The 13878-nt window shown below is 50.4% G+C and overlaps 1 protein-coding gene across 3 annotated transcripts in view; it reads left to right on the top strand.

The window, feature by feature from the left end:
- sorbs3 (sorbin and SH3 domain containing 3) overlaps positions 1–13534 on the top strand; it is a 108455-nt gene extending 94921 nt beyond the window's left edge. For all 3 annotated transcript variants that reach the window (XM_073061683.1, XM_073061691.1, XM_073061698.1), the window contains 4 exons: positions 6791–8026; positions 9638–9738; positions 12118–12224; positions 12319–13534. In XM_073061683.1, coding sequence (XP_072917784.1) covers positions 6791–8026; positions 9638–9738; positions 12118–12224; positions 12319–12380 — 1506 coding nt within the window. In that variant the 3' untranslated portion in view covers positions 12381–13534. The remainder of the gene's footprint in view (positions 1–6790; positions 8027–9637; positions 9739–12117; positions 12225–12318) is intronic.
- The last annotated feature ends 344 nt before the right edge of the window (positions 13535–13878 follow it).

Here is a 13878-nt window from a genome sequence, read left to right as displayed (position 1 = left end):
GCCGTGCTTCCCCAGGAGTATTCCGCCCACATCCCCATGTGTATACATACATCCATGGCCGTGCTTCCCCAGGAGTATTCCGCCCACATCCCCATGTGTGTACATACATCCATGGCCGTGCTTCCCCAGGAGTATTCCGCCCACATCCCCATGTGTGTACATACATCCATGGCCGTGTTTCCCCAGGAGTATTCCGCCCACATCCCCATGTGTATACATACATCCATGGCCGTGTTTCCCCAGGAGTATTCCGCCCACATCCCCATGTGTGTACATACATCCATGGCCGTGTTTCCCCAGGAATATTCCGCCCACATCCCCATGTGTATACATACATCCATGGCCGTGTTTCCCCAGGAGTATTCCGCCCACATCCCCATGTGTGTACATACATCCATGGCCGTGTTTCCCCAGGAGTATTCCGCCCACATCCCCATGTGTGTACATACATCCATGGCCGTGTTTCCCCAGGAATATTCCGCCCACATCCCCATGTGTATACATACATCCATGGCCGTGCTTCCCCAGGAGTATTCCGCCCACATCCCCATGTGTGTACATACATCCATGGCCGTGCTTCCCCAGGAGTATTCCGCCCACATCCCCATGTGTGTACATACATCCATGCCCGTGTTTCCCCAGGAATATTCCGCCCACATCCCCATGTGTGTACATACATCCATGGCCGTGTTTCCCCAGGAATATTCCGCCCACATCCCCATGTGTGTACATACATCCATGGCCGTGCTTCCCCAGGAATATTCCGCCCACATCCCCATGTGTGTACATACATCCATGGCCGTGCTTCCCCAGGAATATTCCACCCACATCCCCATGTGTGTACATACATCCATGGCCGTGTTTCCCCAGGAATATTCCGCCCACATCCCCATGTGTGTACATACATCCATGGCCGTGTTTCCCCAGGAATATTCCGCCCACATCCCCATGTGTGTACATACATCCATGGCCGTGTTTCCCCAGGAGTATTCCGCCCACATCCCCATGTGTGTACATACATCCATGGCCGTGTTTCCCCAGGAGTATTCCGCACACATCCCCATGTGTGTACATACATCCATGGCCGTGTTTCCCCAGGAATATTCCGCCCACATCCCCATGTGTATACATACATCCATGGCCGTGCTTCCCCAGGAGTATTCCGCCCACATCCCCATGTGTATACATACATCCATGCCCGTGTTTCCCCAGGAATATTCCGCCCACATCCCCATGTGTGTACATACATCCATGGCCGTGTTTCCCCAGGAGTATTCCGCCCACATCCCCATGTGTGTACATACATCCATGGCCGTGTTTCCCCAGGAATATTCTGCCCACATCCCCATGTGTATACATACATCCATGGCCGTGTTTCCCCAGGAGTATTCCGCCCACATCCCCATGTGTGTACATACATCCATGGCCGTGTTTCCCCAGGAGTATTCCGCCCACATCCCCATGTGTGTACATACATCCATGGCTGTGTTTCCCCAGGAATATTCCGCCCACATCCCCATGTGTATACATACATCCATGGCCGTGCTTCCCCAGGAGTATTCCGCCCACATCCCCATGTGTATACATACATCCATGCCCGTGTTTCCCCAGGAATATTCCGCCCACATCCCCATGTGTGTACATACATCCATGGCCGTGTTTCCCCAGGAATATTCCGCCCACATCCCCATGTGTATACATACATCCATGGCTGTGTTTCCCCAGGAATATTCCGCCCACATCCATGGCCGTGCTTCCCCAGGAATATTCCGCCCACATCCCCATGTGTATACATACATCCATGGCCGTGTTTCCCCAGGAATATTCCACCCACATCCCCATGTGTATACATACATCCATGGCCGTGTTTCCCCAGGAGTATTCCGCCCACATCCCCATGTGTGTACATACATCCATGGCCGTGTTTCCCCAGGAGTATTCCGCCCACATCCCCATGTGTGTACATACATCCATGGCCGTGTTTCCCCAGGAGTATTCCGCCCACATCCCCATGTGTGTACATACATCCATGGCCGTGTTTCCCCAGGAATATTCCGCCCACATCCCCATGTGTATACATACATCCATGGCCGTGTTTCCCCAGGAATATTCCGCCCACATCCCCATGTGTATACATACATCCATGGCCGTGTTTCCCCAGGAATATTCCGCCCACATCCCCATGTGTGTACATACATCTGTTGGGCTCAAATTCTGCCCTGTGTTCGTTTTGGAAGAGTGACAACCAACACCTGATTATAGTGAAACGTGGCTTTATTGCAGAATCGTAACTGGCACAGCGAGTACACGGAGTCGCTGGAGAAGGCGCGTTCTGCCTTCCCCTTACATTCTACTCTTATTTATACCCCTTTTCCCCATTCCAACCCCTCGCTACACATATTTGGTAAGGCCGAACTTTGTTGTACATATTAGGTAATATCGGGCACTTGTGTCCATCTTATTGGCCCGATGCCATTCACTCACGAGTTACCTGTTTCTTTTGTTTACTGAATCGCGTGACACTAGTAGTTTCGGTGTAGCGGAATCCCCAGTTTCGCTTCCTCCCTCCCTTGTACTCCTGTCTCCTAATATCACGTGAGCCACTCCTGACCTGTAGTGGCAGTCTCGAATTAACCCTAACATTAACCCTAACACATCCATGGCCGTGTTTCCCCAGGAGTATTCCGCCCACATCCCCATGTGTGTACATACATCCATGGCCGTGCTTCCCCAGGAGTATTCCGCCCACATCCCCATGTGTGTACATACATCCATGCCCGTGTTTCTGGCCACATGCCCACATCTGAGTCTGTTTCTCATGCCCACATCACAGAATAAAGATGAAAGATCTTTAAAGATGAGCTTTATTTGAGACCTACAGTGAAATGTGTCATTTTTGTCAGCACAGTCTGAGGACATGCTGGGGGCAGCCCACACATTCCATTGCTAACAGAGCATGCCCAGTAGAAATATAAAGAACAAAAACAAGGAACTTGGGCCAAAGCTTTGAAGATTTCTGGTTTGATTCCAACTGCATTTTGCTCTCTGTATCTCTGTCTGCCTGGCCTGCTGTCTGCCCTCTCACTTCCCCTGTGTCTTTCTCTGTATCTCTGTCTGCCTGGCCTGCTGTCTGCCCTCTCACTTCCCCTGTGTCTTTCTCTGTATCTCTGTCTCCCTGGCCTGCTGTCTGCCCTCTCACTTCCCCTGTGTCTTTCTCTGTATCTCTGTCTCCCTGGCCTGCTGTCTGCCCTCTCACTTCCCCTGTGTCTTTCTCTGTATCTCTGTCTCCCTGGCCTGCTGTCTGCCCTCTCACTTCCCCTGTGTCTTTCTCTGTATCTCTGTCTGCCTGGCCTGCTGTCTGCCCTCTCACTTCCCCTGTGTCTTTCTCTGTATCTCTGTCTCCCTGGCCTGCTGTCTGCCCTCTCACTTCCCCTGTGTCTTTCTCCGTATCTCTGTCTGCCTGGCCTGCTGTCTGCCCTCTCACTTCCCCTGTGTCTTTCTCCGTATCTCTGTCTCCCTGGCCTGCTGTCTGCCCTCTCACTTCCCCTGTGTCTTTCTCTGTATCTCCGTATCTCTGTCTGCCTGGCCTGCTGTCTGCCCTCTCACTTCCCCTGTGTCTTTCTCTGTATCTCTGTCTGCCTGGCCTGCTGTCTGCCCTCTCACTTCTCCTGTATCTTTCTGTCTCGGTTTCTTTCTCTCCCCACCTCGCTTCTCTCTCTCTCTGCTCTCTTGCTGCAGTGTGACATTCCTGCGGCCTACCCCGGCCTGTGTGAGATTCAGTTCCACGAAGAGATTAACTGACCCGGACAACACATTGTATTGGTGGGAGCAGAGGCTACGAAGTTCGTTGCAGGTTTGTTAATGGGCTGCAAACTCAGAAATATAACAATGAGAGCCAGCCACTCAGCCCCTCAAACCTGTGCTGCCCCAGGCTCCAGTTCCCCACACACCCTTTCAACAATTAAATACCCCAGTTATCCAGTCTCCACCATCCCTTGGGGTACAGATTCACTACCCTCTCTCAGAAATCTTTGTCATCCTCGTTTTTAAATTTTTAAAACAAAATTGCCCTGTATCCTTTATCTCTGTTCCCTCAAACAGGACTCTCCCACCAGCATCTCCAGACCTTACTTGTTTCAGTCAGGCTGTTCCTCCTCCTCAGAAGCTCCAGGGAAGACCAATCTAGTTTGTCTAGCTGCTCGTGATCGCATTACACTGCATGGTAACTGTTACTGCCTTATTGCTGAAGAAATGCTAAGGGTATTTGCTGTGTCCCCATCAACCAGGGGTTCATGCCATGGACCGACACCATCAAGCAAAGGGCCTGTGGGCACCAGGTTGGGAGCCACTGCTCATCAAACTCTCACCAATTTTTATTGATGCAGCATAGAACACATCCCATCCGGTTGCCCCGCAGTTGTGTAAAGCGATTGCTCTGCAAGAACCTGCAGAGTTGTGGACACAGCTCAGCACATCATAGAAACCAGCCTCCCCTCCATGGACTCTGTCTACCACTCCTCACTGCCTCGGTAAAGCAGCCCCCAACACCAAAGACCCCAGACAGTCTCCCTTCTCCCATCAGGCAGAATATTCTAAAGCATGAAAGCACCTACCAAAGGCATAGCATTTATCCCTCTGTTATAAGACTAGTAAATAGTTCCCTGGTATGATCAGTTGGAATTTGACCTCACAATTACCTTGTTATGATCTTCACCTTGGTGCAATTTGGGTAAACAATTTCGCTGTAGCTGTTACACATTATTCTGCGTTCTGTTATTGTTTTACCTTGTTCTACCTCAATGCACTGTGTAATGACCTGATCTGTATGAACAGCTTGCAAGAGGAGTTTCTCACTGTATCCCAGTTTGTGCATTAAGTGCCCTGTCGTACAACGTGGGCAATCGCGGTCTATTCATGACCATGACTGTTCTTGGCAAATTTTTCTGCAGAAGTGGTTTGTCATTGCCTTCTTCTGGGCAGTGTCTTTACAAGACGGGTGAATCCAGCCATTATCAATACTCTTCAGAGATTGTCTGCCTGGCGTCAGTGGTCACATAACCAGGACTTGTGATCTGCACCGGCTGCTCATACGACCATCCACCACCTGCTCCCATGGCTTCACATCACCCTGATGGGGGGCTAAGAAGGTGTTGCACCTCCAAGGGTGACCTGCAGGCTAACGGAGGGAAGGAGTGCCTCACACCTCCTTTGGTAGAGACGCATCTCCACGCCACGCACCTAGTATCCCAGGATGACAATAATAAACCAGTTATTATAGCAGTTAGTCACACAAACTAGATCACTGGATCCTTGTGTGCTGAGCTCCCCCTAGTGTGGAACCAAACTGTCTGTCTGATGGTGTCCAGGAACCCAGCGTCCAAGGACATGGTGTTGAGGCCTTGAATAGTTCAGGCTGACTGTCTAAGGGAGGGGTCCCAACCTGGGCTGCACAGACCCCTTGGTTAATGGTAGAGGTCCACGGCATAAAAAGAGGTTGGGAACCCTTTGCACAGATGACTGAAGTAACCATTTGTGGAATTGGTCAGGGGAGGTGGGTGCTAACGGGACCCACCGTACTCTGGGGTCACACACACAAGATGCTGGAGCAACTCAGCAGGCCGGGCAGCATCTACAGAAAAAAAAGGTCAACTTCTTGGCCCGAAACATCAACTGTACTCTTTTTTTCATAGATGTTGCCTGGCCTGCTGAGATCCTCCAGCATTGTGTGTGTGTTGCTGGGATTTCCAGCAGCTGCAGATTTCCTCGTGTTTGCCACTGGATAGTCAGGGTGAGGTTGAATCAGAACACCGCTGAAGGGGTCCGTGGACCCAGGCCGGGAACCCTGCAATTCGAAGAGACCTTCAACACTCCACATCCACGTTGACCAGTAAACAGCATGGTAACGTAGTTAGCGTAAACACTATTGCAATGCGGAGCCAGCGGGCCACATACCCCGGTGAAACAGGGGCATTATTTACTTAGTTAGAGATGCCGCACAGTATACGCCCTTCCGAACTTTTCAGCCACACCACAGCAGCAACCCCCAACTACTCCGATTAAACTCTAACCTCATCGCAGGATAATTTACAATGTCTGTGGGAAGAAACTGGAGGATCCACAGAGACTCCTTAGAGAGGACACCGGAATTGAACTTGGAACTCCGATTCCCCGTGCTAACCGCTATCCTACGTGCCCGCCCCAGCATGTAAAGTCAGCTCCAGCGGACTGGGCGGATGAGATCGAACGGCCAAGATGGCGGTGCTGCAACACTCTGGAGAGCGAAGGGCGTGTCAAGGCACAGATGAGGCCATGGTCATCCACTGCAGCCAAGGAAACCCCAGTTGTACCGCTGCACTCGGACTTCTGGGGCTGAGAGAGTGGCACTTCGAAAACTTTCTCACACGGGTTTCCTGTCATATGATGGACAACCACCACTTCACCAGTTAGGGCGCAGGGGTTCTAACCGCTGCCTGAAGGGAATTGGTATGGTCTCCCAGTTCCTTCCCACATTCCAAAGATGTACGGTTAGGATTAGTGCGATTTCTCCCCCCATCATTCTTCTAAACTCCAGCGAGGATGGGCCCAAGTCATCAAATGCTCTTCGTACATTAACCCTTTGATTCCTGGTATCGTTTTTGTGAACTTCCTCTCAACCTTCTCCGATGCCAGCACATCTTTTAGATATGGGACCCAAAATTGCTCACAATGCTCCATATGTGGTCTGACCAATGGGAAGAGATGTTACCTGATGAGATGTCCATCTACTGAAAACCCTTTGTTTCCTCCTCAGGGCGAAACAATTTCACTCATCAGACAAGTTGATGATAACTGGCTGGAGGGGAGAATAACTGGAACCAATCGACAAGGCATCTTTCCATCAAACTATGTGCAAGTGGTGAAGCTGCCAAAGATCAAAGTCTCCAGTGAATTTTCTATTGGCCCAACATCCCCGAATCCCAATTTCCCCAACCCTTCACCAAATCCCAACAAGCTCCTCTCCAGCACCTCAGTAAAGCTCCCATCTCAGCCCTTCTCCACCTCTCCAACCACCACCATCCAATCCTACCCCAACACCTTTCCGAGATCCACCAACACCCAGTCCTACCCCAACACCTCACTAAAATCCACCACCACCCAGTCTTACCCCAATACCTTACCAAGATCCACCACCACTCAATCATACCCCAACACCCTAGCAAGATCCACCAACACCCAGTCCTACCCCAATACCTTACCAAGATCCACCACCACCCAGTCCTACCCCAGCACCTTGGCAAGTTCTAGCACCACCCAGTCCTACCCTGACAACTCACCAAGATCTAGTACCAAGCTCCAGCCCCACACAAGCCTAAACCAGTTCTACGACAGCCCTCTGCCAGCCACCAAAGTCCAACCTTACATCAATGCCCCAACCCCGACAGCTCAGCCCTACATCAATGCCCCACCAACCTGCACAGCCCAATCCTATGCCAATGCTCCACCAGTCACCACAGTTCAGTCCTACCATAACTTGCCAGCCCACATAAATCTGCACTATGCCAACATTGCACTAACCTCACCAACCCAGACATACACCAATGCCTCAGCAACCTCCCAGTCCCACCAACTCCCCAACCCAACTCCTACAGCCCAGTCTAACCCAAAAGCCTCACCTATTCCCCAAACCCAGCCCTACATCAACTCTGAAGGTAAGCCCCATTCCATTGCCACATCACTCCCTACATCCCAGTCCTATCCCACCACCATACCACCCGGACACTCCCAGATGCATGTCAAATCCTCCACTGTCTCCCAAGGCCATCCCTATTCTGGCACTTCATCAAGCCCACAAACGGATTCCTCAATGACCATGCTACCAGCCAATCAGCAGCCACTTCCAGTGTCACTCACCAATCAGCACTCAGCGTCAGCTTTGTCGGCCAACCAGCACCATCCGACTAGGTTCTTGCACTCAGCAGCATCACCAGAGGCTGGCCCAAGTCCAGTAACCATGGCAACGGGACCCTCCACTCAACGTCCACTCCAGGTAAGGATCTTTATCTTAAATCTTTCACTTATTAACAAAAAGGCCCACCAAAACTCACAAACCTCACATCCCAGAAATCAGTCCTGGAAATCTGACAGCAGGAGATCGTGGGGAGGTGTGGGAGCTGTAACATGGGCAGTGGGTGTCTCTCACTGTGGACCCTTGAAGTAGCCATCACAATCTTAATGTCAATATCAGAAATGGAGAAACGCAATCTGCTGGAGGAACTCAGCAGGTCAACATAGAACACTGAACGGTACAGCCCAGGAACAGCTCTTTGGCCCATGATGTTGTGCTGAACCTTTTGAATTAGTAATCGAATGGCCAACTAAACTAATTCCTTCTGCCCACACGATGCCCATATCCTTCCATTTTCCTTACAATCACATGCCTATCTAAACATCTCTTTAAGTGTAATGTTTCTGCCTCAGGAACATATTTCAGGCACCCACCCTCTCTGTGTATATAGAAAAAAACTGTCCCTCTCATCTCCTTTGAATTTACCCTCTCTCATGCCTTCTGGCTATAGACAAGGTATTCTCTGTTCAATCTATGCCTCTCATAATCTTGTAAACGTTCTGTCAGATCTCCCCTCAGCCTCCACAGCTCCAGAGAAAACAACCCAAGTTTATCCAACTTGTTACAGCACATGCCGTCTAATCCAGGCAGCATCCTGGTAAGCCTCTTCTGCACCTCCCCGGAGCTTCGACATCCTTCCTATAATGGGCCAACCAGTCTGCACGGTCAAGCAGCATCTGTAGGGGAAGAGGAATTGTCAACTTTTCAGGTTGAACCTCTGCCTCAGGATGGCATCAGGGTTTTGACTTGAAATGACAGCGGTTCCTCTCCCCCCAGCAGATGCTGCCCAACCTGCTGCGTTCCTCCAGAAGATGGTGCGTTAACTCCCCTGTATCTCCATCGCACCCCTCAACCTTCCACCGCGACTTAGTGGTAAACATGGCACATGTGATGGGGTTCAGGCCCAGTGGATCGGAGCAGCGGTGAGCCACCCTAGTGCCAGTAACGCCCATGGGTGCTGGGTGCTCTACCTCTAAACACACATGGCCAGAGGGGCTAGGTGACCCCCTCTTCCTCATTTGCTAAATAAAGATTAGCTTTATTTGTCACATGTACTTTTAAATATAGAGAGAGATGCATCATTTTGCATCAACGACCAATACAATGCAAGACTGTGCTGGGGGCACCCTGCAGGTGTTACCGTGCCTCTGGCATGCCCACAACTCACTAACCTGAACCCTTGTATGTCTTTGGAACGCGGGAGGAAACTGGAGCACCTGGAGGAAACTCAGGCAGGGGTGCGAATTGAATCCTGATTGCTGGTGTTATACCAACCACTACACTACCACGCCGCCCCTCTCCTCTCCCATCCATGGACCGATGGGAGGAAGTGGGTTTGAGTGGCTGGGTGGAATGCAGAGGGTGATGGCAATTCCCAGAAGCAGAGGCTGGCACCAGCAAGGAATTCTGTCCCGTTGCCACTACCCGCCCTCACGAAAAGTGCACTCTGGGCCTTGTCCCATCAGCCTGTGTCATGTGGTCACTGCCTCTGTCCCCTCCTGGAGTAAAACCTTCCCTCTGCTCCTTGAACAGTGCCAGCTGCCCTCTGACCCCAAACTGCAGAGAAGCACGACGTCTGCCCAACCAACAGGAAGCACGATGGTATTACAGGCTGCCGGTGTCAGCTGGAGCACGTGAGTTATCACCTCAATCAAACATCTCATGGGATGGGCTGGGCTGGGACCAGTGTTTACAGCTGGGACTGGTGCAAAAACCCACAAAGGGCTCAGGGCTGACGATCATGTAATTTGTGGGAGGATCTGAGGATGGGCAGTCCCTCAGAGGGAGCCTCGGGGGGGGGGGCGGGGATAGGATTGGAGCAATACGTACAAAGTGCTGGAGGAACTCAGCAGGCCAGGCAGCATCTATGGAAAACAGAATAGTTGACTTTTCAGACTAAGACCCTTCGGCAGGACCTGATGTGTGTGTTGTTTGGATTTCCAGCATCTGCAGATTTTCTCTATTTTGTGATAGGATAGGATTGGATTCCACTAGGCCATTAGACATAGAATTAGACCATTCAGCCCATCGAGTCTGCTCCACCATTCCATCATGGCTGATATATTATCCCTATCAACCCCATTCTCCTGCCTTCTCCCCATAATCTTTGATACCCTTACTAATCAAGTACCTATAAACCTCTGTTTTAAATAAACCTGATAACTAGGCTCCTATAGCTGTCTGTGCAAATTAATTCCACAGATTCACTACCCTCTGGCTAAAGAGGGTAAAGAAATTCCTCCTCATCTTTGTTCTAAAGGGACATCCTTCTGTTCTGAGGTTGTGTCCTCTGGTCCTAGACTCTCCATGTCCACTCTCTCTAGGCCTTTCAATAGGTTTAAATAAGATCCCCACTTATTCTTCTAAACTCCAGTGAGTACAGGTCCAGAGCTCTTTATATGTTAAACCTTTCATTCCAACGATCATTCTCTTGAACCTCCTCTAGACTCTCTCCGACGCCAGCACATCCCTAGAACCCATATTGGGCCCATAACTACTCACAACACTCCAAGTGTGGTCTGACAAATGCCTTACAGTCACAGCATTACATTCTTGCTTTTATATTCTAGTCCTCTCAAAATGAATGCTAACATTACATTTGTCTTCCTTACCACCAGCTCAACCTGCAAGTTAACCTTTAGAGAATCCTGCACAATTCCAGTTTCTGAATTTGCTTCCCTGTTTATAAAATAGTCTATGCTTTTATTCCTTCTGCCAAGGTGCATGACAATACACTTCCTTATGTTCCATTCCATCGACCACTTCTTTGCCCATTCTCCCAATCTGTCCAAGTCCGTCTGCAGACTCCCTGCTTCCTCAATACTACCTGCCCCTCCACCTATCATGAACAAACTTGGCCACAAAGATACCAAATCATTGACATATAATTTGAAAAGAAGTGGTCCCAATATTGACTCCTGCAGTCAACCAGAAAAGGTCCCTTTTATGCCCACTCTTTACCTCTTGCCAGTCAGCCAATCTTATAGAAACATAGAAAATAGGCCATTCGGCCCTTCGAGCCTGCACCGCCATTCAGTATGATCATGGCTGATCATCCAACTCAGAACCCTGTACCTGCTTTCTCTCCATACCCCCTGATCCCTTTAGCCACAAGGGCTATATCTAACTTCCTCTTAAATATAGCCAATGAACCGGCCTCAACTGTTTCCTGTGGCAGAGAATTCCACAGATTCACCACTCTCTGTGTGAAGAAGTTTTTCCTCATCTCGGTCCTAAAAGGCTTCCCCTTTATCCTTAAACTGTTCTGGACTTCCCCAACATCAGAAACAATCTTCCTGCATCTAGCCTGTCCAATCCCTTCAGAATTTTATACGTTTCAATAAGATCCCCCCCTCAATCTTCTAAATTCCAGTGAGTATAATAAGCCTAGTCGATCCAGTCTTTCTTCATATGAAAGTCAGTCTTCCTTCTATCCAGATAGTACCTTTGCTGTGATACTATGGGCTCTTATCTTGCTAAGCAGCCTCATGAGCGGCACCTTGTCAAAGGCTTTCAGAAAATCCAAGTACCCGGTAAATAACATCCACAGACTCTCCTTTGTTTATCCTGCCTGTTATTTCCTCAAAGCATTCCAACAGATTTATCAGGCAAGATTTTCCCTGAAGGAAACCATGCTGACTTTGGTCTGCTTTGCCGTGTGCCTCCAAGTACCCAGAAACCTCATCCTTAATAATCGACTCCAACATCTTCCCACCCACTGAGGTCAGACTAACTGGCCCACAATTTCCTTTCTTCTGCCTCCCTTCCTTCTTAAAGAGTGGAGAGACATTCGCCACTAGTCACCGGCAGCCAACCGGAAAAGGCCCCATTTATTCCCACTTTTCACCTTCTGTCAGTCAGCCAATCTTCAGTGTGACCCCAAGGAGGAGTTCGGATGTTGGAGTTCCAGGTATCGAGGGAGAGACAGTGAGTGAGGGTTGGTGGAAGGTTGCGGGACAGCCTGTCAGGGGTGCTGGGTACTGGGTCTCACGGTGACCCTGGTGCTGTTACAGGTATCGGGCACTCTACAACTACCAGCCGCGGAACTCGGACGAGCTGGAGCTGAGGGAGGGAGATCTGGTGCACGTCCTGGAGAAGTGTGATGACGGCTGGTTTGTAGGTAAGGGGTGTGACTGTGTCTGCGTTAGGACTACAGCCACAAACCAAACTCATTCTCATTCGCTCACTGGACCTTTTCACTTCTCCCCACACAGGGACGTCTGGACGGACTAACAGCTTCGGAACATTCCCTGGGAACTATGTACAGCCAATGTGACCTCCCGCCATTGGCCACTGGATGTCTGAGAAACAGACTGGGCTCTCATCCATCCTGTCTGTTACGTCTGCACACACTTGCGTGCGCTCTCTCCCCACTTCAGTATGTTCCCATCTCTTTTCTCATTTATCTGCATCTTTTTAACACCATTCTCCCTCATTCTCCTCCTCTGTATGTTTTTATCTCTCTCTGTCTCCACCTTGCACCCTCCACTAACCTCCCCCTCTACTTCCTTTCTTCAACAGTGAGCATCTTCACCTGCGACCTCCGTCCAAACCTGACCTCACCCCCCAGAGTGGACGACAGCAGCCTTACCCAGTTGCCCTAAATCCCCCTGTCGGTGCAGGCTGTGGGAGACGGGACTGCGGGGGGTGGGGGGATATCAGAGGTTGCGGGTGGTGTGAAACCCCACCAATTCTCAACCCTCTTTCTTGTTACGGTCTAGGCTGGAGCCTGTTGTTCCCAAGCAAGAGTTACCTTGCTCATAGACCTTACTGTTGTGGTGTGCAGAGAGCAGCCCCTCCTGAGGCAGGGTGAAAATTTAAAGGCTTTAGAAACAAATATAAAGATTAATTTTATTTGTCACATGTACATCGAAGGAAACAGTGAAAGGTGTGGTTTGCATCAACAACCAGCACCGTCCGAGGATGTGCTGGGGCAGCTTGAAAGCGTCACCATGCCTCTGGCACCGACACAGCATGCTCACCACTCACTAACCCCAACCTGTGCGTCCTTAGAACGTGGGAGGAAACTGGAGCAACCCACGCGATCACGAGGAGGACAGCGGTGGGAATTGATCCCGGGGCACTGTAAGATGGGTCACGGAAGAGTCTGGTCCATCAGTGGGAGGTCATCCGTGCCTCACCAGGATCGGAACAGCTCACTGACGGTGGGACGATGGGCTGATGGTCACACAGGCTCCGAGGATCCATCCTGGAGCGGGGGAGGTTCACACCCTCGGGCTGGGGGAGTGGCAGGGATCAGCTCTGCAGCCGGACACATGCGCTGCGTGGACGGCAAAGTCTGCTCCCAGCCACTGGGAGCACACTGCACCCGAGAGTAAGCGTCTCCATCCTGTGTGTGTGCGTGCACCTGAACCGGCATTGAGCTGTAAGATTTCTGCTTCTTTTCAATAAAACAAGATGAGAATTAAACTCTTCTCTCTCGTCAGTAAGAAGGCGAGCTGCCTACGCTTACAGCAGCACCTCTTGCGAACAGTCAGGGTCCCCAGAACACCACGGTCTCAGGACAATCCCTGAGAGTACAGCCTCCAGTGTCGGGATGGCAGAATTCCCAAAGTTCTCACTGCGAGGGATTTCAGGGGAGGACCTGGAGCACCGTCAATGAGGGAGATTTTAAGAACACAGAACAGTACAGGCCCTCCAGCCCACAATATTGTACAATAACAGTACAATATTGTGTTGATCTTTCAGTCTAACCTTTCCCTCACACATGGCAGGAGGGAGAATTTTGAAGAATATTTTGTAATGTTGATGGC

This window comes from Hemitrygon akajei, chromosome 1 (genome assembly GCF_048418815.1).
Source record: "Hemitrygon akajei chromosome 1, sHemAka1.3, whole genome shotgun sequence".
NCBI lineage: Eukaryota > Metazoa > Chordata > Chondrichthyes > Myliobatiformes > Dasyatidae > Hemitrygon > Hemitrygon akajei.
The sequence above is the reverse complement of the archived record's forward strand: the minus strand, read 5'-3'. Positions and strand labels throughout refer to the sequence as shown.